At 45.3% G+C, this 27,408-nt stretch overlaps 1 protein-coding gene across 1 annotated transcript; it reads right to left on the bottom strand.

Annotated features, from left to right (window-relative positions):
* Nucleotides 1-14,367: 14,367 nt before the first annotated feature.
* On the bottom strand, nt 14,368-16,531 carry LOC119276829 (GATA transcription factor 12-like). The gene is made up of 2 exons (XM_037557994.1): nt 16,042-16,531; nt 14,368-15,558 (listed from the first exon to the last, which is right to left on the bottom strand). Exons 1-2 carry the CDS (start codon nt 16,333-16,335, stop codon nt 14,686-14,688), a joined length of 1,167 nt encoding a protein of 388 aa, XP_037413891.1. The 5' UTR covers nt 16,336-16,531; the 3' UTR covers nt 14,368-14,685.
* Between the last annotated feature and the right edge of the window lie 10,877 nt (nt 16,532-27,408).

Raw genomic sequence — 27,408 nt, 5'->3', positions numbered from 1 at the left:
TATTAAAGCTGAAGAAGTCAAGAATTTACCACCTATTGAAGAAATACATGGTCTTAATTTACCGCCTGAAGAACCACATTGTCTTGATAACCCGACACAGGTAGTAAAGGTAAATTCTCTCTATAGATATGATAAAGTTGAAATACCCTCTACTAAATTTCATAGCCCATGCTTAGATGAATTTGATGACTTTACGGCTAGACAAGAAAGTTTTAATGCTTATGTTGGTAGAGAGTTAAAGAATAATGCTTTCGAGATAGGACGCGTAGGTGATAATCTGGCTAGAGTTAAAGATGAACTTCACCGCGCTAGCAAATATGCTTCTATGGTTGCTACTCAAGCTGAGCAAGTGCTCAAGGCTCAAAATGATTTGCTTGATGAATTGAATAATAAAAATGACTTTGCCGTTAGAGTGGCTACTAGAACTGGTAGAATGACTCAGGAGCCTTTGTATCCTGAAGGCCACCCTAAAAGAATTGAACAAGATTCTCAGAATAATAATCTAGATGTTCCTAGTTCTTCTAAGAAGAGGAAAAAGAAGAATGATAGGACTGTGCAAACTTCTAGTGAACCTAATGCTGAAATACTTGAGAATCCCAATGATACTCCTATCTCTGATGCTGAAACACAATCTGGAGATGAACATGAACCTTATGTTAGTGCTAATAATGATGTTCATGTAGATGCTCAACCTAGTAATAACAATGATGTAGAGATTGAACCTGCTGTTGATCTTGATAACCCACAATCAAGAAACCAACGTTATGATAAGAGAGATTTTGTTGCTAGGAAGCACGGTAAGGAAAGAGAACCATGGGTTCAGAAACTCATGCCCTTTCCTCCTAAACCATCCAAGTCAAAGGATGATGAGGATTTTGAGCGCTTTGCTGAAATGATTAGACCTATTTTCTTACGTATGCGCTTAACTGATATGCTTAAAGTAAATCATTATGCTAAGTATATGAAGGATATCATCACAAATAAAAGAAGGATACCGGAAGCTGAAATTTCCACCATGCTTACTAATTACACTTTTAAGGGTGGAATACCAAAGAAACTTGGAGATCCGGGTGTTCCAACTATACCATGCTCCATTAAAAGAAATTATGTTAGAACTGCTTTATGTGATCTTGGAGCCGGTGTTAGTGTTATGCCTCTCTATTTATATCGTAGACTTGAATTGAATAAGTTGACACCTACTGAAATATCTTTGCAAATGGCTGATAAATCAACTGCTATACCTGTTGGTATTTGTGAGGATGTGCCTGTTGTGGTTGCAAATGTCACTATCTTAACGGACTTTGTTATTCTTGATATTCCCGAGGATGATAGTATGTCTATTATCCTTGGTAGACCTTTTCTTAATACTGCAGGGGCTGTTATTGATTGCAACAAAGGCAATGCCACTTTTCATGTTAATGGCAATGAGCATACGGTACACTTTCCGAGGAAACAATCTCAAGTTCATAGCATCAATTCTATTGAAAAAGTTCCAACTATCATTTTTGGAGGTTTTGAATTTCCTCTCCCTACTGTCAACAAAACGTATGATATTCTTATTGTTGGGGATTTTCATATCCCCGTTGAGGTAACTTAGTGTTATTCGAAATTTCTCCGGTTCCGTGTTATTCGGAATGAGTTTGTTAACAAGACTTGATCAACCTTGTTAGCGGGTTCATTTTGATGATCGCGAGATGGATGAAACTAGAAGGCACAACCTTCTGTACCCTCTTTTTACTTTCTGTTATTTAGATTAAATAAAGCAAAAATAGTATTATCCGTCTGTTTTCTGAATTATCCGTGCAATAAAAAATAGTCCGAAAATAAAAGTGCTCCAAATGCCCTGCAAATTTAGTATGTTTTTTCTGGAATATTTGAGGATTTTAGGCACTGAAAACACTGCAGGAGGGCCAAGCACCGGGCCACGAGAGAGGAGGGCGCCCCCCCTATAGGGCGCGCCCCCTGTCTCGTGGGCCCCTGGTGACTCCCCTCCACTTATGCCAGCACCCACACACTTCATCTTTTACCCAAAAAAATCCCCATCCAGCTCAAGCACGAGTTCTAGCTCGTTTTGCTGTGATTCTCGATCTCCTTGCTCAAAGTTCCATTCACAAAACTGCTTTGGGAGATTGTTGCTTGGTATGTGACTCCTCTGTTGGTCCAATTAGTTTTTGTTCTAGTGCTTTATTCATTGCAAATCCTTGCTGTCTTGGTGACCCTGTTCTTGAGCTTGCATGTTAAATTTTTGAGGTCCCAAGCAATTCCAATGCATGATATGGGCTCTAGGCACTTGTAGGAGTAGTTGCTATCAATCTTGTTTAGTTTTATGCACTTTTATTTTGAAGTTACTAAAATTTCAGAAAATGTTGAGGGAACTTTTGAGGGGCTCTTCTAGCCAAAGCTCCCAGGAAAAACAAGCTAAGGAGAAGGAAAAAGCCAAGTATAATCTTCCTCGCTTAGCGGAAGTACGACCATGTGAATGGCCATGTGATGATTTCTTGAAAGAGGCTGGAATTCATGAAGACTTTTATGCTTTAATCGAGACTGCAGGCCTCACCGGTTTCATCAACGACCGAATCAATCAGTATCTCTTACTCACCAATACTTTCATGCAAAACTTTTATGTTTATCCTAAGAAGTCACCGCCTGAAGTATCATTTTATTTATATGACGAGTTCAAAGAAATGTCTCTACGTCATTTTTGCACAGTATGTAGGATACCTTATGAGGGAGAACTAGAGGAACCTCATCGTGAAGATGTGGCTGGCTTTGTTAATATTATTGCTGTAGAAGAGCCAAAGAAGGGTTCCGAAGCAAAAGTCTCTAGCATACACTTTCTAGTTTTACACTACTTTGCCATATTTGCTAGTAGATGCTTGATCGGTCATGGGAATAGAGGAAACCTGAGTGTTCCTGATATTATCATTCTTCAACATGCTTTGCTTTGAGACAATAGTTTTAATATGGGTGCCGTCGTTGCTAAACGGCTAGCCCTTAATCGTACAAAAGGCCCCATATTTGGAGGTATCTATGCTGCACGTCTTGCTAGACATTTTCAGATACCCATTAGGCACCATGAGGAAAAGGAGACAATATTACCTCCTCACATTCTAGATTACAAGAGCATGGTAGCACATAAGTTTATTGTTGACAACGAAGATAGGATGCTCCTGTATAAACTTAGATTCAATAAGAAACACTTTGAGGTTATTATCTTGCCTGCACCTCTGTTGTTTGATTTGCTTGCAGAAAAATTCCTTGTCACACCGGAGGCGGTAAACATTCGTCGAGCTCAAGCTTTTACTCCAGAACCTGAGCTGGACCCCTATCGTGCATCATCTGTCCAGTGGGATCCGGAGATGACCAACCAGTGGTATCCTGATTACACCTCTCATTACACCGGAGAGAGTAGCGGCGGTCCTTGGTATTAAACCAACTTAGGCCAAAAGCCTAAGCTTGGGGGAGTACGTATTTCTCACTCACTTTACATTCATGTTCACACACTAGTCGTCGGTGCTCATACTCTTTCATTGTATTGTCCATGCTAGTTTAAATTCCTTTTTCTAGTTTTCTTCTTGTGTGTTTGATAAACCTTGAGAAAAACCAAAAAAAATTAGTTAGTTTAATTTCCTTGCTTGTAGTAGAAATTAAAATGAAAACCCAAAAAGATTTCTCGTTCTTCTTTTACTTGTTGGGAGATTTCCCGTGTAAATAGTTTTATTTTCTTTTCTTTCTTCTGAGGGTCGAGAAGACCATATTGAAAATGCTTAGTGGCTCTTATATGCATGATTATTTATATTTAGATCCCATATTACTTGTCTTCTCTCTTGAGTTGAATGCTTGCAGATTCCAGCCTAGTCCAATGCACGTGCACTCTTATTATTACACACTTCGTTCGGTCGTGCAAGTGAAGGGCAATAATGATGATATATGATGGACTTATTGGGATGAGAAAAGCTGGTATGAACTCGACCTCTCTTGTTTTTGTAAATATGATGATTCATCGCTCCTAAGTCAGCTATTATGAAGTAAACATATTTGCAATGACATTTAGAAATTATAGTTACTTGTGCCATGCTTGATTAGCTATGAGTTATAATGGTTTACCTCGTGTGCCAACATGCTATTAGAATGATTATGATGTGGTATGATGGGATGGTATCCTCCTTTAAATGATATGAGTGACTCGACTTGGCACGTGTTCACGCATGTAGTTGAATCAAATCAACATAGCCTTCATGATATTTATGTTCATGGTGGATTATACACTACTCATGCTTGTATTCGGTGTGAATTAATTTTAATGCATGCTTACGACTGTTGTCACTCTCTTAGTTGGTCACTTCCCAGTCTTTTGCTAGCCTTCACCTGTACTAAGCGGGAATACTGCTTGTGCATCCAAACTCCTTAAACCCCAAAGTTGTTCCATATGAGTCCACTATACCTTCCTATATGCGGTATCTACCTGCCGTTCCAAGTAAATTTGTATGTGCCAAACTCCAAACCTTCAAATGAAATTCTGTTTTGTATGCTCGAGCAGCTCATGTAACAACTAGGGCTGCCTATATCTTCCATGCTAGGTGTGTTATTCTCAGAGGAGTGGACTCCGCTCCTCATTCACGAGAAAGGGCCGGTAACCGGGATGCCTAGACCCATGATCCAAAAAGATCAAAGCAAATCAAAATAATTAAACAAAACTCCCCCAGGGCTGTTGTATGTTGGAGGCACTCGTTGTTTCGAGCAAGCCATGGATTGATGCTTGTTGGTGGTTGGGGAGTATAAACCTTTACCATTCTGATTGGGAACTGCCCATAATGCATTTAGTACGGAAGATATAGCCATCTCATAGGTGTTGTGTTGACAGCAAAAGTATGCCGCTCAAAATGTTATTCAATCTCTATTTTAAAATCGAGCTCTAGAACCTCTACAAATCCATGCTTCCCTCTGCGAAGGGCCTATCTATTTACTTTTATGTTGAGTCATCACCCTTCTTTTTAAAAGCACCAGCTGGAGAGCGCACTGTCATTTGCATTCATTATTACTGGTTTATATTGGGTATGACTTGACTGGATCTCTTTTACCATGAATTACAATGTTTAGTCAGTCCTTGATCTTTAAAGGTGCTCTGCATTTATATTTTGCGGCCTTAGAAAGGGCTAGCGAGATACCATTTTATTATATCACGTTATGATTGTTTTGAGAAAGTGTTGTCATCCGAGTTTTATTATTATGGCTCGCTTGCTGATTATGCTATTGATATGAGTAATTGTGAGACCTATGTGTTATTGTGAGTATGGTTAGTTCGTAATATTTGCTGAAACTTGAATGCTGGCTTTTCATGTTTACAACAACAAGAGCAAACAGAGTTTGTAAGTTTTTCTTTATCACTTTCAGTTTATCAACTGAATTGCTTGAGGACAAGCAAGGGTTTAAGCTTGGGGGAGTTGATACGTCTCCAACGTATCTACTTTTCCAAACACTTTTGCCCTTGTTTTGGACTCTAACTTGCATGATTTGAATGAAACTAACCCGGACTGACGCTGTTTGCAGCAGAACTACCATGATGTTGTTTTATGTGTAGAAAAGAAAAGTTATCGGAATGACCTGCAAATCCATGGAGGGACTTTTCAGAATTAATAAGAATTTTTGGCGAAAGAATCAGGGCCAGGGGGCCCAGGGCCTGTCCATGAGACAGGGGGGTGCCCCCCTAGGGCGCGCCTCCCTATCTCGTGGGCCCCCCAGACCTCCTCCGACCTCAACTCCAACTCCATATATACCGTCTTGGGGAGAAAAAAATCAGAGGAGAAAGTTTCATCACGTTTTACGACACAGAGCCGCTGCCAAGCCCTAATCTCTCTCGGGAGGGCTGATCTGGAGTCCGTTCGGGGCTCCGGAGAGGGGGATTCGTCGCCGTCGTCATCATCAACCATCCTCCATCACCAATTTCATGATGCTCACCGCCGTGTGTGAGTAATTCCATCGTAGGCTTGCTGGACGGTGATGGGTTGGATGAGATTTACCATGTAATCAAGTTAGTTTTGTTAGGGATTGATCCCTAGTATCCACTATGTTCTGAGATTGATGTTGCTATGACTTTGCTATGCTTAATGCTTGTCACTAGGGCCCGAGTGCCATGATTTCAGATCTGAACCTATTATGTTTTTATGAATATATGTGTGTTCTTGATCCTATCTTGCAAGTCTATAGTCACCTATTATGTGTTATGATCCGACAACCCCGAAGTGACAATAATCGGGATACTTCTCGGTGATTACCGTAGTTTGAGGAGTTCATGTATTCACTATGTGTTAATGCTTTGGTCTGGTTCTCTATTAAAAGGAGGCCTTAATATCCCTTAGTTTCCACTAGGACCCCGCTGCCACGGGAGGGTAGGACAAAAGATGTCATGCAAGTTCTTTTCCATAAGCACATGTGACTATCTACGGAATACATGCCTACATTACATTGATGAATTGGAGCTAGTTCTATATCACCCTATGTTATAACTATTGCATGAGGAATCGCATTCGGCATAATTATCCATCACTGATCCATTGCCTACGAGCTTTTCATATATTGTTCTTCGCTTATTTACTTTTCCGTTGCTACTGTTACAACTACTACGAAAACCCAAAAACATTTACCTTTTCTGTTGCTACTGTTACCATTATTATAATACCACTTTTGCTACTAAATACTTTGCTGCAGATACTAAGTTATCCAGGTGTGGTTGAATTGACAACTCAACTGCTAATACTCAAGAATATTCTTTGGCTCCCCTTGTGTCGAATCAATAAATTTGGGTTGAATACTCTATCCCCGAAAGTTGTTGCGATCCCCTATACTTGTGGGTTATCACTCTCCTCCCCTCCAACCTATATATATGGGGGGCACCGCTAGAACAGACAACAACAATTGTTAGCCGTGTGCGGCGCCCCCTCCACAGTTTACGCCTCCAGTCATATTGTCGTAGTGCTTAGGCAAAGCCCTCCGCGAATCACTTCACCATCACCGTCACCATGCCATTGTGTTTACGAAACTCTCCCTCAACACTTTGCTGGATCAAGAGTTCGAGGGACGTCATCGAGCTGAACGTGTGCAAAACTCGAAGGCGTCATACGTTCGGTGCCTGATCGGTCGGAACAAGAAGAAGTTCGACTACATCAACCGCATTGTCAAACGCTTCCGCTTTCGGTCTACGAGGGTACGTGGACACACTCTCCCCCTCTCATTGCTATGCATCTCCTAGATAGATCTTGCGTGAGCGTAGGAATTTTTTTGAAATTGCATGCTATGTTTCCCAACAAGCCAAAGTTTTGCTTCTCACTGTAAGCTCCACATACATTAGACCTTTGGCTTCAGTTTTCTCTTTCCCTTCAAATCCATTAAGCACCATGTTGGTCTTTATTAACTCTTCGTCGTGCAACCCCAATTTTTTGAAGACCGAGTATGGCATAAGATTCACCACAACACCACCATCAACAAGCATTCTAGGAACCGGCGATCCATTAATATGACCTTTAAGAAACAACGGCTGCAAGTGTGTCACCGGTTCTCTTGGCTTCTCGAATATAGCATTTTAGGACAAAAATCCAGATGAGCTACTTCCCCTTCTTCATCTACAACAAGAAACTCGGCAGGTAAGTAATACATCATATTGATATCCATACCTTCATGGACTAGTCTAGGCTCATAATCCACCATCTCATATCCTTCTTCAGGTGTATCTACCGATTCTGAAATCTGTCCAAGTGAAAGGCAAGTGATAGGTGTTGCGGACGATGTAATATTGTTCACATCCTCCTCCTTTGGTGGTGTAGGTGCCGCTGTGATAGATGTAGAAGCCATGTCCCAGAGGTACCATGTCCCGGAGGTAATTAAAACTTTTGTCCCTTTGTTCCTCGGCCTCTTATTCTGCCATCTCTATACTCCTTAACCTCTGTAGCTTCCTCTTTTGTGTCTTTGTTAGCCCTCGAGGACACCACTTTGGCTGAATGTATTTAGGGTCCCTTTGCTTTGCTTGGCTGGTGCTTGCTTCATAATCATTAGCCGAGTGCTTTGGCGTGATAGCAAGTACCGGCTCAGTCGGGTTGTTATGCACAGTTGGCTGCCGTATTGTGAATGTTTTGGTGCCCAAGATGAGTGAGTCGGCATCGACTTTTTCCTTACCTTTTCCTGACTCAACAGCTGCAACACTTGGTGACTTAGGATGCCACACTTGATTGCTGGCCCATTTTTGATTATCTTGCATTGGCCGATTGACACCATTGCTTAAACGGCCTCGAATGGGGTAAGAAAGCCTCTCATGAACGGGCCTTCTTGGTTTTGGCCGCCCCAGATGAAATGCATATGGGACCATTGGGGGCTGTCCCCATCCTCCATTTAAGTCTCTCATGTAGTATGGCACATAGGGGGGTGGCACCAGCCATGGTCATGTGCCCATGACCCATATGGCCTTGTGTGATGCTAAAATTCTTGCCTCCGGGGCAATCTTGAGCGCTTAAAATTTGATGACCATTTAGAGCTAGAACTGGTCGCTTGATTGGCATATTTGGACAACAACACATCAAAAGTTGACTTGATTCTCTTGCGCTACACTTTAGCTTCTTTTGTCTTCCACTTGCCAACCTTTGGACTCTTGGGCTTAACAAATTTGATATGAGTGTTCTCTTGCACTTGTGGTTTCCCCTTGGGTGTAGGATTCTTTATGGTGATCTCAATTACCTCCTTTCCACCGGGTTGCTTGTCAAGCACATCTTGCCTCCCCAAGACCTTGTCGCCTTCCTTTATTTTCCTGGGCTCACCAATGACAACATTGTTTTTATTAGCTGATTCGGTTATGTTGGGACGAATTAACATCTTCTTCCCCTCCAAATCCATGGTGTTCATTGGGAAGGGCCGCCTACCAACTTGCATCTCAGAAAAATTCAATTGTCCGTCATTAATGGCCAATTGTATCTGTCGTCAAAAAACATCACAATCATTAGTAGCATGAGAAAAGGAATTATGATACTTGCAATAAGCATGCCATTTTAGCTCTTCAAACGGCAACGACGGTAAAGTATGAGATATTCTAATAATCTTATCTTGTAGCAAAGCATCAAATATTTTATAACATTTAGCAATGTTAATAGTAAACTTCATCTCTTCATCGCGATTCTTATGAATCGGTTTCAGATCATTGCACATAAATGGTTTGGCCTTAGACGGCCAAATAAATTCAGTAGCATAAATATCACCCTCATCGTTCGAGTGCTCACTATCATACTCAACCATATTCATCTTAGGACGACCAGTTTTATACCTATGCACCTCTTTAAGATCTTTGCTTCGACTTTCTTGAGGCAAAGCCCTTTGTAAGACTTGGTTGATACTTGAGAACTCATGGCCTTCCAACCTTTCTCTAATGTTAGTTCTCAAAAAACTTAGCACGAGATCAACCAAGTCTCTCTCACTTATCACCAAACTATAGCACCAGTTTTTTATATCTCTAAATCTTTTGACATAATCAGAAACTGATTCATCATGCTTTGCTTAACCGATGTAAGATGGGATAGTTTAAGCTCATTGTCACCACTGTAGAAGTGGTCATGAAACTTTTGCTCCAGGTGAAACCATGTACTAATAGAACCAGGTGGTAACGCAGAAAACCACGAGCAAGCAGTATCGGTTAAAGATAAAGGAAAATAACGTACTTTCCACTCGTCTCATGAACTTGCCTCGCCTAATTGTGCCAAGTACTGACTAACATGCTCCCATGTAGTCTTTGTTCCCTCGCCGCTAAATTTAACAAAATCTGAAACTTTACATCCGGGAGGACATGGCACGACATAAATTTTTTCTAGATATGGTATCCTGGAAATTCGTGGTTTTGGTAGTTCAATCCCACAATGCTCTCGGAACACCCTAGGCATCTCCTCTTTGACATTAGCCAAAATATCACTCGTATTGAGCGGCGTTGCGTGTGGTTGTGGCGCATGGTGAATATGATTTCTAATAGCTGGTATAGTGCTAGTCGAAAGAGATGGTGGTGTGTATGTTACCATAGTTCGGCAGCAATCCACTTGGACTTGTCGAACCGTAACCTAGCCACATAGTTGGATTCATTGAACTTGGTATGTTCATGGAAGGACTAAAGGGTGGAGCAACAAGTTGGTTCGTCTGACTGGGATAAGAATTCAATGGCATAGGCGGCGCCGATGAAATAGGTAAAGTTGGACTAAAGTTTTCTACGTCAGCAGACATACTACCACTACCATTAGATGATTGAGGAGTATTTTTTCGAGCAGTATTATTGTCTATGATAGCTTGTTAAATAAGATCATTATTCTGAGCAATAAGAGTAGTAATTTCAGTTGACTGTTCAGGGAGAAGATTTTGCTTACAGCCGGTTCTACCCGCTCATTGTGAAGAGGAGGAAACGTGATTTCTTCAATTGAAGTGATATTGCCTTGGCGATCCCTTTTGAACTTAGCAAGGAAATCCTACATCTCCTTCTCTTCACGCTCCTTCTTGTACTCCTCATAAGCTTGGCGATGGTCTGCTGATAATTCCTCAAAACTGGGCTTGATGATGTTATCGACATCCACTTCAGATGGCTTGGGAAGATTGACCATGAGTGGATGATGATGATTGCTCTTTGATCCCCAGCGGAGTCGCCAAAAAGTGTGTTCACACACAAACATGTCACCGTGTACCCTCGGCGTCGAGCGCGATTCGCAAGACACGTCGGCGAAAAAGGCTCACCGGAAGCGCGATATGCAAGACAATCCGGCAAGCGCTTTTGAAGACCCGAAACCCCACGCGGCCGGGAGAGACCCTGTCTGGACGCACGGCGGTGATGGGCTGCCCTAGGTCCGTTCACCTGCCCCTAGGACTTTGTAGATTGAAGCTCTCCGAAGCGATGAACACCGACGAACGAGAAGCAGAAAACTAGGGTAGGAGATAAAAGTTTGTAGATGGGTTTTGCGATTGTGTGTTGTGTTTTCAATCGGCCGTCGCCGCTCATGTATATAAGAGGCAGATGGACTTCCCGTGCAAGGAATGGTTAGAATTCACGTTCAAAACCCTAGTTTTGGTCCAAATCGGAATCCAAACTTTCCAAAACTGCTCGGTTTATAACCTGGCTGACACGTTGCGGGCCACTTTTGAGGCAGTAAACGACCTCCGATGAAAATGCATCTAAGGCATGTTTATTCGTTCCGAGGAGACAAACAATTTTCGTGTTGAACGTTTTCTGATTAGAGGCCATCTTCAGGGCTAAATTGCTCGCGCGAAATAGGTAATTATTCACGCAGCTCATTAGACATACTCACATGTGTGTTTGGTCCCGTGCGTCATGTTTTGCTCACTGCAGGTCGGGTTGTGCGGGCTCTAACTTTTGCATACGACCTCGGATTGAGACGATATTTATATCAAAATCAACCGTTTCGACGAGGCGAATACAATTCATGTAGATCAGTTTTCCATTTGAGGCCATCTTGAGAGCGTAATCAGCCGAACAGTGTTCTAGATAGAAAATCCCAGTACTTCGAATACAACTTCGGTCTTAGAGACGAGAGATCGGATGGCTATAGCCCAAATATCAAAGTTTCTCCTTTTTTATCATACGGAACTTTCTCACTTTGAACACTTTTTCATTTAAGGCTTTATTAATTATGTTTTTGACCATGCCAAAATCTGATGTCAACAGTGACTGCGTTGGATGACAAACTGCATTCAGATAGCGCGGTCCAGACGGGTTAGCTTTGAAGATGCCCTAACGGTTCCTCTTCATCGATCGTGATGGAACGGAAGGCATGGAAGCACGTCACAGACCTTGGCGGAAACCAGGAGAAGTGTGTGTTGCTAGGCGTGAGGCTTTACAGTTACGTGCAGAGCCTTTTTCTTCCCCGAAGCAAAGGAAGCGTACCTACGTACGTGTTGTTTCCTCTGCTGTCGTGTAGAGGACACTCTGGAAACATCCTTTATTTTCTTTGTCGAAAAGTGAGGGAATGAGTCGAGCAGAGCTCATCCTCGCGAGTACCGACACTACTACCTTTGCTTACAGAAAGGTCGACCAAGGGTTCTTGCACTGCTGGCCGTATACCACCACCTGAATAAGATCGATCGTACGCGGTTGCAATCCTGTGAACTGTCTCGAGTTTTGACCGCTCAGTGCGATTGGGGCCGTATTCAAATTGTACTGGAGAGTGCAGAAACCAAATTTACCGGTATGCTACTACGTATACTAGCAGTAGTGGAGTACTCAAAACAAAAGCAGGCAGGCAGGCCGCAACTCGACTGAAGAGGATGGAAGCAATTACAGCAATCAAGGTGAAGGTGGCGATGCATAGCTTGTTCTCGCCTGCCTGCGGTGCGGGGCAAGGCAACCGTCCGCATCTGCCTTGGCACCGCCGCGGCCCCACCCAAAAGCCGCCCCCGCCGGGGGGTGCAAGCGGGCAGAGTGGGTGCTCTCTCGCACGCGCACGTGGCCGCACGTGCCCGGAGTCGTGAGCCGCACTGTTCTGCTCACCTCACCTCACTCGCCGGCGACCAAGGCGGGCAACAAGAGGTGAGCTAGCTGCACGGGGGGCCAGCACAGCAAAAGCCCGCGGCAACGCTTGCTACCCCGGCCGGCCACGGCGCATGCATGCATGTGAGCCGGGTCGACTCGAGTCGACACCCCCCACTACGCTCGCCCGCTTCGCACGCCCCTTCCCGCTTAATTAACTCGCAGCGAATCTGTGCTCCTTGATCCCTCCATCCATCCATCTCGCCCCGACGCACCTCCCTCTCTCATTAGTTTGGCTAGTGATTTGTTTGTATATCGAGTCTAGAGGAGAGGGGCCGTGGCATTGACCGCACAAGCTGCCAGCGTGTACGTCAGTACGTACGTGCGTGCAGAAGATGCGCGCGTGAGCCAGCTTTGATCCGTGCAATCCTGTCTTCCAATGTACTCCCAGTGACAAAGTGAGTATAAGCCGAGGAGCAGACAGAAGCATTGTGACGATGTGCAATTCTGGTGGTTTGCTAGCAAAATTACCGTGCACCGTCGTTGCTGCTGGTGGCCAAGGCGCAGGCGTTGGTGCTACCGAGGCCGGGGGCACATTCATGCTCCGGCGCCAGGGGCATATTCAGAGGTGGTGATAATTTTTTGTCAAACCGGATGAATGAATTGACGCGGCAGTAGCGTAAGCCCAGCACCCGATGGCAGGATAAATAAACGTTCGTTCCAGCATCTGGATCGCCAACGCCTGCCTGCGTGTCTGGGATCACGAGGACGCAAATATTGTACTCCGCGCTGGGGCGCTCCCGTCAGAGTTTCAGAGGCTCTCTCTGTCCCACTCGTAGCAGCTCCAGTATTCTACTCTATCTATCTCGGGTTTCTCTATTGCCACCCCCATGTGAGCCACCGCGCGTCGCCGGGCGCCCTGCCGCCCCGATCGCCCGTTTTATATGCCCCTCCACTTGTCGCCGGCTGGTGGCACTGAGCGGTGAGCGCCAACATGCCCTCGCACTTCCACTGCTGCCGAATTACCTCTCCCGCTCGCCAACGGCGCTGCACTTATTCAATGTTCATCCATTACGTACATGTACATGCGTACGGGCCTGGTAAAACGCACGCGGTAGCTTTCGTTTTCCAGGGCCGGTGGGCGGTGGTGACCGTGCTCTCTATAAGTAGAGACAAATGAGTGCATACGCCAGCCAGCGTCGTTGGAGTACGGTGGCCTGCTTAGTTTCTGGCATTGTGCTGCCCTTCTGACCTCTGACGACGGTCAGTGTTGGTTACGGCGAGGTAAAACGAAGCTTCACTTGGCCACTTGGGAGTGGCAAATCCAGGCGAGGGGCTGTGAATGACCCTACTTATCCGGAAACCCTCTCCACGGAGAGGTGGTACCCCGCGCTAGGTGCAGCCTGCAGCAGCGCAATGATGAACCCTAGTTACCCCCAACACCACCACCACCACCAGGCAACACCTACAGTCCAGGACCAAAGGAGGACGCTCTGATTGGATCCAACGAGTGAGATGGCATCTTTTTTTCACGCGAGATTCTACTAATGATCACGTGTGAGTGAGTTCCGACGGACGGACTGATGGAGTGATGGTGGGTGGGCAATGGCACTCTCGCCGCCTCCTCCTTGAGGTAACTTTGCATGTTCGGTTGCGCACACAACATCTGTGACATGAGTGCACGCATGGCTGCTGCAACTGCAATTGCATGCCAGAGCGGAGGGAGGAGCCATGAGATTCATCCTTGCGCATCATACTCATACCATGCCAAAGCTATCTAGAGATTGCATGAACGGGAGTTATCTCGATCGAACAATTGGCCAAAAAGCTTGTTTTCATATTCTAGCTAGGCGCAGAAAAAGAAGCAAAAGTCGAAATGAAAAGTATTTGTATTACAAAATGCTAAGAGATAAAAGGACTCAACTCCCTAGAATTAGTTTCTGAGGGGTAATTAGGAGTGAACTAATCAAGCGGGAAACTGGGCAGGATCACAAACTAAATCGACACGAAAATTTCGAGCTCAACAAAAAGCACACAGGCTAACCAAACGGGGTAGAGAAAACTGGGAAAATATAACTCCTAATAAGCAAACATTTGCAGTTCTTCCGATATTCCCGGCTCTTGGGGTTTTAGCTGCTTTTAATTATTATTCCTGGGCTAAACTGATCAGTTCTAATAGACTGACGACTCGTCTAGATGAGTTGCTGCCGGTAGTCCGCCCCTAGGTGGTGGTGGATCAAGAAGTCATCGCCACCGCCGAGGATGGGCGGCGCCGCCGGCCCGTCGAACAGCAGGTGGCTCTCCATGTGCATTATCCTTCCGACGCCGCCGGCGACCGCGTGCTGCTGGAGCTGCGATGGCTGGTGGTAGTGGTGCATCTCCCTCTGGCGGCGGAGCTCCAGCACCTTGCGGTGGGAGTTGGAGTGCCTCGACGTCACGAACGTCGGGCTCGCGGCAGGGCGGTACTCCGGTACCAGCCGGCCCGACTTGTAGCGCACCCCGCACGCGTTGCACAGCGTCTTGGGGCCCATGGGCCCCGTCCTCCACTGCGGCGTCTTGTCCGTCTCGCAGTGCAGGCACCGCCGTCCTTCGTTGGCCGCCGCCGTGACGCCCGACGGCGCTGTGGGCGAGCTCACCGACTGAGCCTGAGCCTGCGCCTGCACCTGCGGCGGCACCTCCTTCTTCTTTGCCGGCTTGGAGGGCTTCTTGACATGGAATGCCTGGGCTGAGACGCCGGACTCTGCCGGCGAGATGGCCATGGACGCCGGGGACGGCGGGGAGGCCGGGGCCGGCGGGAGAACGAGCAGGCGGGACGACCAGTTGCCCGGCGCAACGCGGGAGCGCTTGCTACGGGCCTTGGCGGGGACGGGGCCCTCCGGCAGGAACATGCCGGGCTGCGCCGTGGCAGCGGTGGCCGCCGGAGCAGGTGGTCCGTTCGCCGAGGGGAAGCCCCCGGAGGGGATGCCGGAGATGAGCTGCAGCTTGTGTAGGTCCTCGGTGGCGAAGCTCTCCTCGCCCTCGCCCATGTAGTTGGACAGCCATTCCAGCTCCGCCAGCTGATCGTACTGCGCACAATTCACATCAAGTTTAGTTAGCAACAGCTCATGCATGCGTGTGAGTTTGCTTCGTTTTGAGAACTCTATAATTATTAAGCTAAAAACTTGGAAAGCCACTCGAATTCTTGTGCGTATATGGAAGCGTCCAGCTAGCGCTGAACGCGAAAGCTGCTATTTTTGGTAGTGTGCAGTGCCACTTACGCGTGGCAGCTGTTTCCTATTTCGGTTACTCTCTGTGCGAGACAAAACTGCATTCATGCGTAATTGTGGAGGATATTTTTTGGAGTGGTTTAATTGCGGAATATATATTGTGAAATCAGTCTTAAATATCCGTAGTATATGCAATTTTCCATGGAATTCCCTCGTGTAAATGGAACAAATTAATAAGGACGGAAAAAACGTAAAGTCGTTCAGTTAATTAGCGCAGAAGAATTCCGCGAACAATTGATGATGCCAAAAGGAGTACAACAGAAGGATGGATGGAGAATTTACCGGCTCGCAGAGGCCGCCGGAGAAGTCGCCATCGGCGAGGCCGGAGAAGGAGTTGCTGCAGCTGTCGAGGGCCGTGACCGTGGACGAGTCGGCCGACGCGTTCCCGAACCCGGCCTCCTGCTTGACGACGATGGCGGCGGCGGAGGCAGAGTTGGCCGGCAGGAACGGCGCCTCGCCAACCCCTTCCTCCTCCTCCTCGTCGTCGTCGCACGGCAGCGCGAGGAGGTCGTCGACGACGAAGAGGTCGGAGCCCTTCTTGTCGCGGCCGTAGTAGTCGGGCACCGTCGCCTCCATGGCCGCCGCGAGAGCGGTAGGCACCGCAATTCTCTATCTGCGGCGGGGCAGTGCGTTACTCGGCGCTTTTTTGTTTCGTTTTGTACGTGGGCTGCGCGAGGGGAGCGGAGATAACGCGAGGGGCGAGAGGGGGAGTGCTGGTAGTAGTAGTAGGGTTTAATTGGCGTGGAGCTGGAGGAGGGGGAGGTCAGCTGTAGGGAACGATTCTTAAGGAGTAAATAAAGCCAAGAGCAGCGAGAGCCACTGAGGCATGCACCACCAACAGTGCCCCGCGCGCCCCACCCTCCGGCCCCGGCCCCGGCCTACCCAGCAGTAAAAGCCACAGCCGGTTGTTATCAGCAGCAGTAAAACTTATCAGATTCGAAGGTTACATGGTAATCCCAGCAGCCTGTTTTACGGTTTATCCTCGCCTCCGCCAAGTATATTCTTTGCTGCCTGCGCTGCGCGCGCCGTGCGAGGCACCTACTGCTAGCTACAACCGCGGCTGGACTGGAGTTTCACGTCGCGTCTGGCGACGCAGGTGGATTTTGTGGGGTGCCGTCAGGTCACGTGGTGGTAACTCTCTCTCTCTCTCTCTCTCTCTCTCTCTCTCTCTCTCTCTTTGCTTCAGGGTTGATCGGGATTGCCGTTCGCTCCGCGCCCGTTTCCTTGGAACCTGCTGCGAAGCTTCCTTTTTTCACCGTACGGGGAAGGTTTGCAGTCCAGAAAGAGGACTTCAAATCGTAAACTACTCCAGCTCGGAGGGTATTCGCGTCGCAAACTGCCCCGGTAGACCAGCGTCGGTTTTACTTGCCAACTCAACTGAACTGAACTTTGGGAAACGGTGAGCAAGAGGAAATAACCGGGGAGACGCTTGTCTTCAGCCGTCCGATCGCATGCGAGGGATCTGCCGCCTCCTCTGTGTGACACTTTCCCTTTGCGCGTCTCTTTCTATAACTTTTTCTGCAATGTCACATGTTGCAAAATTTGCTTCCACAAAAACACCCGTGTTGCAAAAGAAATAAAGACGAAGAAGAACTGTAAATATTTTCTGCAACATCATTCGTGTTTTAATTTTTTTTCCACAACGACACCCATGTTGCGAAAATAGTGAAGAAAAAAAATCTGCAACATCACCTATGTTGCAAAAAGTTTCTGCAACATAAATTTTGTTTCAAGAGGGATTCTGCAACACTACCGCCATTGCAATGATGAGGACATTGTTAGATGACGATAGCTCTAGATCTAATGGTTGCTGAGGCGACAGATCTTTTAAAAAGATTCGCCGGCCAACGCATAGCGCTAAATAGATGAAAAGTGAAAGTATGTTATAGGCTAAGGTGGATACAAAATCTTGCTCTTTCAAGACCTTTTCATCAATGAAATGCAGATAACTCGGCAAATTAAGGGCATCTCCACTCTCCAGGGCTCTTGGGTACCTGGATGACCTACTCCTTCCACAAGTTGGTCTTGACTCTGACCCTGACGATAAGGAAGTAGGGTTTCTGTGTCCGTCATCAAACCCTAAGGCGGGAAACTATGGCCGGAAACTATGGTGGCTTTCGTGGTGATGGGCGATTTAACGAAGAGGAAGATAATTATTAGTATAGGGGAAGGGACTTGGATGATGATAGATCTAGGAACCCTAAATTTTCATAGATGAAGGCTTTGAGCAGAGGAATAGAGATGGTGGAGTTAATCCGAATAAGGGGTCCCAGGATCGTCGAGTGTCTGCTTTTGTTCAGGGGCTTGCACAATATGTCAATTAGATATCTTAGGATCAGCGAGCTGTTGGGGACACATGTAATTCTTCTCAGGCGACCGTTGCTCGTGATTCAGAATCAAACAATAAGATGATAGGTCCGACGCAACAACAACAGTGGTTTGGAGCCCTGCTAGCACAACTTACTCAAAGCAGTCAACATGCAACTTCATCCTGTTGGAAATATGCCCTATAGCCAATAATATTGTATTATTATATTTCCATTGTTAGGGCATTTCCCGCCTTAGTGTTTTGGTGATGGTGACAACTCACCTTGTGGTCTAATCGTGTGCCAAGTTCTTTATGTACACTTTGTTTGGTACAAGACGATTAGGCATTCCCTCCGGACGAAAAAAAACGAAGACGGTGTTTTCTACGTGTTTATTTCTTTGGTCGTAGGAAACCCGTACTATTAAGAGGGAATCCACATCGGAAGGTATTGAGTGAATCAATGCACGTACGCATTCCTTTTCCACCCACCGCATATCCTTCCATTCGAGGAGAGAGAGGTCCTCAATCTCTTAACAAGCAGTGTTTTTTACTCCCCCAACAGTTGTACCGCTGGGCCGAGCGGTTGTACCGTTTGGCCAGTACGTCCGGTGCAACTATCGCCCCAAGGGTGATACCCTGGGGTTGCTACTCCCAGGATGTTTTCCAGCGGTTGTACCATTGCCTCCGGGTGGTTGTACCACCTATGGTCTGGCCAACCCTGGGAATGGCTTCATGCGGTTGTATCGGCCTAGTACCGTCCTCCTACCACCGGACTGGGCTCTGTGTGGGCGGTTCTTGGGCGGTGGTGGCCCGGATGTGCCGGTCAATTTGTTTTGATCGGTACTACCGGTGGTCCGGGGTGGTTGTACCGCTCCGGACGTAGCCACCACCCGTGCTTGGTCCTGGCGGTTGCATCGGTGCAACCACCGCCTCAACTACCGCTATGGGGTGTCTCTTCTCTGTTGTGGAGCGGTTGTTGGGCAGTGGTGGAGCGATTGTTCGGTTGATCTTGTCAACCGGTACTAGCGGCCACTCCACCAGTTGTACTGTTGGGTAGGGTTTCTGCAGGGCACTAAGTGTTTTCCGGTTGTACTGGTACTTATAGCGGTTGTACCACTGCAGTGTAAAAACTGTTGTAACGGTTGGATGGAGGACACTATATAAGGGGGTGGTTCTTCCACCTTCCATCTTACCTCTTGCTCTCTCTCTCTCCTCCATTAATGTCCTTCAAGCTTTCTTGCCCGATCTCTCTCTCTCTCTAGCCACTCAAACTTGTTGATTTGCTAGGGACAGGAGGAGACCTAGATCTACACTTCCACCAAAGGAAATTTGATTCCCCCATACTTCATTGTGTGGATTTTGTTACTCATGGGTGTTTAGGCACCCTAGATGGAAGAGGTCACCTCAAAGCCACATTCCATTATGGTGAAGCTCCGTGGTGTTGTTGGGAGCCTCCAATTCGGTTGTGGAGAGTGCCCCAACCTTGTTTGTAAAGGTTCGGTCGCCGCCTTCAAGAACACCACTAGTGGAATCACATCATCTTTTATTGTGCGAGGGCGTGAGGAGAATACAGTGGCCCTAGTGTCTTCTTGGGGAGCATTGTGCCTCCACACTGCTCCAACAGAGATGTACTTCACCTTAAAAGGAAGGAACTTTGGTAACACATTCTCGTCTTCGCCAACTCCACTTGTGGTTACTTCTTATCTTTACTTTGTGCAAGCTTTACTTGTGTTGTATCTCTTGCTTTCTTGTGTTGTTGTTGTTGCTAGCACCATATAGGTTGTTCACCTAGTTGCATACCTAGACAATCTATTTGTTGCTAAACCTAATTTGTTAAGAAAAACTAAAAATTGGTAGTTGCCTATTCACCCCCTTCTAGTCAATCATATCGATCCTTTCAATTGGCATCAGAACCTCCTCTTTTCTCTACGGGTTTCACCACCCGAAGAGTATGATTGACGAAGGGGATAGGGTTGATGAAGTACCTGATAACCCACAAGTATAGGGGATCATTTCTAGCCTTCTTCGATAAATAAGAGTGTCGAACCCAACGAGGAGCTAAAGGCAGACCAAATATTCCCTCAAGTTCTATCGACCACCGATACAACTCTACGCACACTTGACGTTTGCTTTACCTCAAACAAGCATGAAACTAATTTGCAAGAATAAAACTAAGAGTACTCTGTGAGAATAAAACTATGAATAAAATGCAAAGTAATAAAAGTGGATAGCTTTTGTCAACAAAAAGTCATTTGTCCCTAGGCAATCGATAACAAGTACCGGTAATCATTCTTGTAATTCTATATGAGGGAGAGGCATGTGCTAACATACTTTCGCTACTTGGATCATATGCACTTATGGTTGGAACTCTAGCAAGCACCCACAACTACTAAACATCATTAAGGTCATGAAACCCAACCATAGCATTAAGTATCAGGTCCTATTTACTCCCATACGCCATGACCCACATATCCGCGTTTAGGTTGCTATCATCCCCCGCAACACTGACAATAAGCAAACCATGAACATATTGCAACACCCTACAACGGGGACCCCTCACGTTTGCGCGAGATGGAGGGCACCGTAGGACAGCGCCATAAATAAAATATACAATCATACCAACCAAGATCACGATTAACCCATAGGACAAAACGGATCTACTCAAACATCATAGGATAACCATAGATCATTGGGAAATAATATATGGAGTTGAGCACTGATACGTCTCCAACGTATCTATAATTTTTGATTGTTCCATGCTATTATATTACCCGTTTTGGATGTTTATGGGCTTTACTTTACACTTTTATGTCATTTTTGGGACTAACCTACCAACCGGAGGCCCAACCCGAATTGCTATTTTTTTTGCCTATTTCAGTGTTTTGAAGAAAAGGAATATCAAACGGAGTCCAAACAGAATGAAACCTTCGGGGGCGATCTTTTTGGAACAAACGCAATCCAGGGGACTTGGAGTGGAAGTCAAGCAAGAGACGAGGCGGCCATGAGGGTGCCCGGCGCGCCCCCTAGGGGTGGGCGCCCCCCACCCTCATGGGCACCTCGAGCGTCCACCGACCTACTTCTTCCTCCTATATATACCCACATACCCCGAAAATATCCAGGAGCACCACGGAAAACTATTTCCACCGTCGCAACCTTCTGTATCCGCGAGATCCCATCTTGGAGCCATCACCGGCGCTCCGCCGGAGGGGGAATCGACTGTCGGTGTCAAAACCATCGGATCTCAGGTAGGGGGTCCCGAACTGTGCGTCTAAGGCTAATGGTAACAGTAGGCGGGGGACACAATGTTTACCCAGGTTCGGGCCCTCTCGATGGAGGTAATACCCTACTTCCTGCTTGATTGATCTTGATGATATGAGTATTACAATAGTTGATCTACCACGAGATCATAGAGCCTAAACCCTAGAAGCTAGCCTATGATTATGATTGTTGTTGTCCTACGGACTAAACCCTCCGATTTATATAGACACCAGAGGGGGCTAGGGTTACACAAAGTCGGTTATCGGGGTTGTGCATGTATTGTGTGAAGATTGAAAAAGTTTTGTGTTGTGAAGTTTTCAAGTTTTAGTTAAAGATTTGATGGACTATGGAATAAGGAGTGGCAAGAGCCTAAGCTTGGGGATGCCCATGGCACCCCAAGATATTCAAGAATAGCCAAAAGCCTAAGCTTGGGGATGCCCCCGGAAGGCATTCCCTCTTTCGTCTTCGTTTATCGGTAACTTTACTTGGAGCTATATTTTTATTTGCCACATGATATGTGTTTTGCTTGGAGCGTCTTGTATGACATTAGTCTTTGCTTTTTAGTTTTCCACAATCATCCTTGTTGTACACACCTTTTGGGAGAAGCCCACTTGATTAGAATTTATTAGAATACTCTATGTGCTTCACTTATATCTTTTGAGCTTGATAGTTTTTTCTCTAGTACTTCACTTATATCTTTTAGAGCACGGCGGTGGCTTAATTTTGAAGAAATTGTTGATCTCTCATGCTTCACTTATATTATTTTGATACTCTTTTAGAACATCATGGTATTTGCTATGGTTATGAAATTGGTCCTAGAATGATGAGCATCCAAGTTGGGTATAATAAAAACTATCATAGAAAGTGCATTAAACACTAGGATCAATTTGATGCTTGATAATTGTTTTGAGATATAAAGGTGGTAATATTAGAGTCATGCTAGTTGGGTAATTATGAAATTGAGAAATACTTTTGTTGAAGTTGGCAAGTCCTGTAGCATGCTGATACGTCTCCAACGTATCTATAATTTTTGATTGCTCCATGCTACTTTATCTATTGTTTTGGACTATAATGGGCTTTATTTTCCACTTTTATATTATTTTTGGGACTAACCTATTAACTGGAGGCCCAGCCCAGAATTGCTATTTTTTTTGCCTATTTTAGTATTTCGAAGAAACAGAATATCAAACGGAGTCCAAATGGAATGAAACCTTCGGGAACGTGATCTTCTCACCGAACGTGATCCAGGAGACTTGGACCCTACTCCAATAAGCACCAGAGGTGGTCACGAGGGTGGAGGGCGCGCCCCCTGGGCACGCCCCCTACCTCGTGGCCCCCCTGACGCTCCACCGACGTACTCCTTCCTCCTATATATACCTACGTACCCCCAATAGACCAGAAGGAGAGCCAAAAACCTAATTCCACCATCATACCTTTCTGTATCCACGAGATCCCATCTTGGGGCTTGTTCCGGAGCTCCGCCGGAGGGGGCATCTACCATGGAGGGCTTCTACATCAACACCATAGCCCCTCCGATGAAGTGTGAGTAGTTTACTTTAGACCTTCGGGTCCATAGCTAGTAGCTAGATGGCTTCTTCTCTCTTTTTGGATCTCAATACAATGTTCTCCCCCTCTCTCGTGGAGATCTATTCGATGTAATCTTCTTTTTGCGGTGTGTTTGTTTAGACCGATGAATTGTGGGTTTATGATCCAGCTTATCTATGAATAATATTTGAATCTTTTCTGAATTCTTTTATGTATGATTGAGTTATCTTTGCAAGTCTCTTCGAATTATCCGTTTGGTTTGGCCAACTAGATTGGTAGTTCTTGCAATGGGAGAAGTGCATGGCTTTGGGTTCAATCTTGCGGTGTCCTTACCCAGTGATAGAAGGGGCAGCAAGGCACGTATTGTATTGTTTCCATCAAGGATAACAAGATGGGGTATTTATCATATTGCATGAATTTATTCCTCTACATCATGTCATCTTGCTTAAGGCGTTACTCTGTTTTTAACTTAATACTCTAGATGCATGCTGGATAGCGGTCGATGAGTGGAGTAATAGTAGTAGATGCAGAATCGTTTCGGTCTACTTGTCTCGGACGTGATGCCTTTATACATGATCATACCTAGATAACCTCATAACTATGCTCAATTCTATCAATTGCTCAACAGTAATTTGTTCACCCACCGTAGAATACTTATGCTCTTGAGAGAAGCCACTAGTGAAACCTATGGCCCCCGGGTCTATTCTCATCATATCAATCTCCATCACTTTATTTACTTGCTTTGCTTTTACTTTTTACTTTGCATCTTTATACCAAAAATACCAAAAATATTATCTCTATCAGATCTCACTCTCGTAAGTGACCGTGAAGGGATTGACACCCCCTAATCGCGTTGGTTGCGAGTAGCTATCGTTTTGTGCAGGTATGAGGGACTTGCGCGTGACCTCCTACTGGATTGATACCTTGGTTCTCAAAAACTGAGGGAAATACTTACGCTACTGTGCTGCATCATCCTCTCCTCTTCGGGGAAAACCAACGCAAGCTCAAGACATAGCACATGCACGTATGGTAAAAGTTGTGTGACAAATTTGTTGCATGAGGTGCTCTTTTGATTGTCTTCCTTATGAGTGGAGGTCGGGATCGCGCGATGGTTAACTCCTACCAACCCTTCCCCTAGGAGCATGCATAGTAGTACTTTGCTTCGAGGGCAAGTAAACTTTTGCAATAAGTATATGAGTTCTTTATGACTAATGTGAGTCCATGGATACACACACACTCACCCTTCCACTTTGCTAGCCTCTATTATACCGCGCAACTTTCGCCGGTATCATGCACCCATTATTTACCTTCCTCAAAACAACCACCATACCTACCTATTACGGCATTTCCATAGCCATTCTGAGATATATTGCCATGCAACTTTCCATCGTTCCGTTATTATGACACGCTCCATCATTGTCATATTTCTCTTTGCATGATCATGTAGTTGACATTGTATTTGTGGCAAGGCCACCTTCATAATTTTCATACACATCACTCTTGATTCATTGCATATCCCGGTACACCGCCAGAGGCATTCATATAGAGTCATATTTTGTTCTAAGTGTTGAGTTGTAATTCGAGTTGTAAATTAATAAAAGTGTGATGATCTTCATTATTAGAGCATTGTCCCAAGTGAGGAAAGGATGACGAAGACTATGATTCCCCCACAAGTTGGGATGAGACTTTGGACTTTAAATAAAAAAAAGAGGCCAAAGAGCCCATCAAATAAAAAAAAGAAAGGCCAAAAAAAAGAAAGGCCAAATAAAAAAATGAGATAAAAAGAGAGAAGGGACAATGCTACTATCTCTTTTCCACACTTGTGCTTCAAAGTAGCACCATGATCTTCATGATAGAGAGTCTCTTGTGTTGTCAGTTTCATATACTAGTGGGAATTTTTCATTATAGAACTTGGCTTGTATATTCCAATGATGGGCTTCCTCAAAATGCCCTAGGTCTTCGTGAGCAAGCAAGTTGGATGCACACCCACTTAGTTTCTTTTGTTGAGCTTTCATACATTTATAGCTCTAGTGCATCCGTTGCATGGAAATCCCTACTCACTCACATTGATATCTATTGATCGACATCTCCATAGCCCGTTGATACGCCTAATTGATGTGAGACTATCTTCTCCCTTTTTGTCCTCACAACCACCAACATATACCACCATAGTGCTATGTCCATGGCTTGCGCTCATGTATTGCGTAAGAGTTGAAAAAGCTGAAGCACGTTAAAAAGTATGAACCAATTGCTTGGCTGAAACTGGGGTTGTGCATGATGGGAGTATTTTGTGTAATGAAAATGAAGCATGGCCTAACTATATGATGGTGTAGGGATAAGCTTTCTTTGGCTATGCTATTTTGATAAGACATGATTATTTGTTAGTATGCTTCAAAGTATTATTATTTTTATGTTTTATAAGCTCTTATCTTGAATCATTTGGATATGAACAATCATGCCACAATTTGAGAATTATGCTAGGTAGCATTCCACATCAAAAATTCTGTTTTTATCATTTACCTACTCGAGGACGAGCAGGAATTAAGCTTGGGGATGCTTGATACGTCTCCAACGTATCTATAATTTTTGATTGTTCCATGCTATTATATTACCCGTTTTGGATGTTTATGGGCTTTACTTTACACTTTTATATCATTTTTGGCACTAACCTACTAACCGGAGGCCCAGCCCGTATTGCTGTTTTTTTTGCCTATTTTAGTGTTTCGAAGAAAAGGAATATCAAACAGAGTCCAAACGGAATGAAACCTTCGGGGGCGATCTTTTTGGAACAAACGTGATCCAGAGGACTTGGAGTGCAAGTCAAGAAGCAATCGAGGAAGCCACGAGGGTGGAGGCCCCCCAACCTACTGGGCGTGCCCCCTATCTCGTGGGCCCCTCGGGCGTCCATCGACCTACTTCTTCCTCCTATATATACCCACGTACCCCGAGAACATCAGAGGCGACCACGAAAAACTATTTCCACCACCGTAACCTTTTGTATCCGCGAGATCCCATCTTAGGGCCTTCGCCGGCGCTCCGTCGGAGGGGGAATCAATCACGGAGGGCTTCTACATCAACACCATAGCCTCTTCGATGAGTTGTGAGTAGTTTACCACGTACCTTTGGGTATTAGCTAGATGGCTTCTTCTCTCTCTTTGAATCTCAATACCATGTTCTCCTTGATCTTCTTAGAGATCTATTCGATGTAACTCTTTTTGCGGTCTGTTTGTCGAGATCCGATGAATTATGGGTTTATGATCAAGTTTACCTATGAGAACTATTTGAATCTCCTCTGAATTCTTTTATGTGTGATTAAGTTATCTTTGCAAGTCTCTTCGAATTATCAGTTTGGTTTGGCCTACTAGATTGATCTTTCTTGCAATGGGAGAAGTGCTTAGCTTTGGGTTCAATCTTGCGGTGTCCTTTCCCAGTGACAGCAGGGGCAGCAAGGCACGTATTGTATTGTTTCCATCGAGGATAAAACGATGGGATTTATATCATATTGCATGAGTTTATCCCTCTACATCATGTCATCTTTCTTAATGCATTACTCTGTTCTTTATGAACTTAGTACTCTAGATGCATGCTGGATAGCGGTCGACGTGTGGAGTAATAGTAGTAGATGCAGGCAGGAGTCGGTCTACTTGTCACAGAAGTGATGCCTATATACATGATCATGCCTAGATAATCTCATAATTATTCGCTTTTCTATCAATTGCTCGACAATAATTTGTTCACCCATCGTAATACTTATGCTATCTTGAGAGAAGCCACTAGTGAAACCTATGGCCCACGGGTCTATCTCTTATCATGTAAGCTTTCAATCTACTTTTATTTGCATCTTTACTTTTCCTATCTATATTATAAAATACCAAAAATATATTTATCTTATCATATTATCTCTATCAGATCTCACTTTCGCAAGTGGTCGTGAAGGGTTGACAACCCCTTCATCGTGTTGGTTGCGAGTTCTTGTTTGTTTGTGTAGGTGCATGGGACTTTTGAGGAGCCTCCTACTGGATTGATACCTTGGTTCTAAAAAACGGAGGGAAATACTTATGCTACTATTGCTACATCACCCTTTCCTCTTCAAGGAAAACCAACGCAAGCTCAACACATAGCAGCAGCGCTGAAGAGCGCCTCCATCATTGAAGAACACCGTGCCCTTATGGGTGCGGCGATTGAGAATATTCAACCCCGCTGTGAGTGGGCTCAATGAAGCCTGCATCAGCCTTATAATGGGCTTTGAGATATGTTTTGTGAGGTTTCAAAGAGTGTTGTAGTATAGGTAGTAGCCCCTGATACACTGTTCGGCAAAAGAAAGAACCAGACAGAGTGTCGGGGGCGATGCTGATTCCCGCCAACACCTATGGGGACAGGGCCCCTTTTCGATTCGGTGGGGGGCGGAGAGCGCACAAAGAGCAGATCGAGGCAGTGCACGCGGGGAGATTTTTACCCGGCTTCGGGCCGCACGGATGCGTAAAACCCTACTGCTGCTTGTTTGTGTATATTGGATTCTTGCTCAGGAGCGATGGACG

This window comes from Triticum dicoccoides, chromosome 3B (genome assembly GCF_002162155.2).
Source record: "Triticum dicoccoides isolate Atlit2015 ecotype Zavitan chromosome 3B, WEW_v2.0, whole genome shotgun sequence".
Lineage (NCBI taxonomy): Eukaryota > Viridiplantae > Streptophyta > Magnoliopsida > Poales > Poaceae > Triticum > Triticum dicoccoides.
Note: the sequence above shows the minus strand (reverse complement) of the source record. Positions and strands in the feature narration are given on the sequence as shown.

Excerpts from the sequence above, each read along its gene's own strand:
- LOC119276829 (XM_037557994.1), bottom strand. The coding sequence starts at position 16,335 with ATGGAGGCGACGGTGCCCGACTACTACGGCCGCGACAAGAAGGGCTCC. Across the intron at positions 15,559-16,041 it reads CCGGCGGCCTCTGCGAGCCG|TACGATCAGCTGGCGGAGCT; the intron begins GTAAATTCTCCA and ends AATTGTGCGCAG.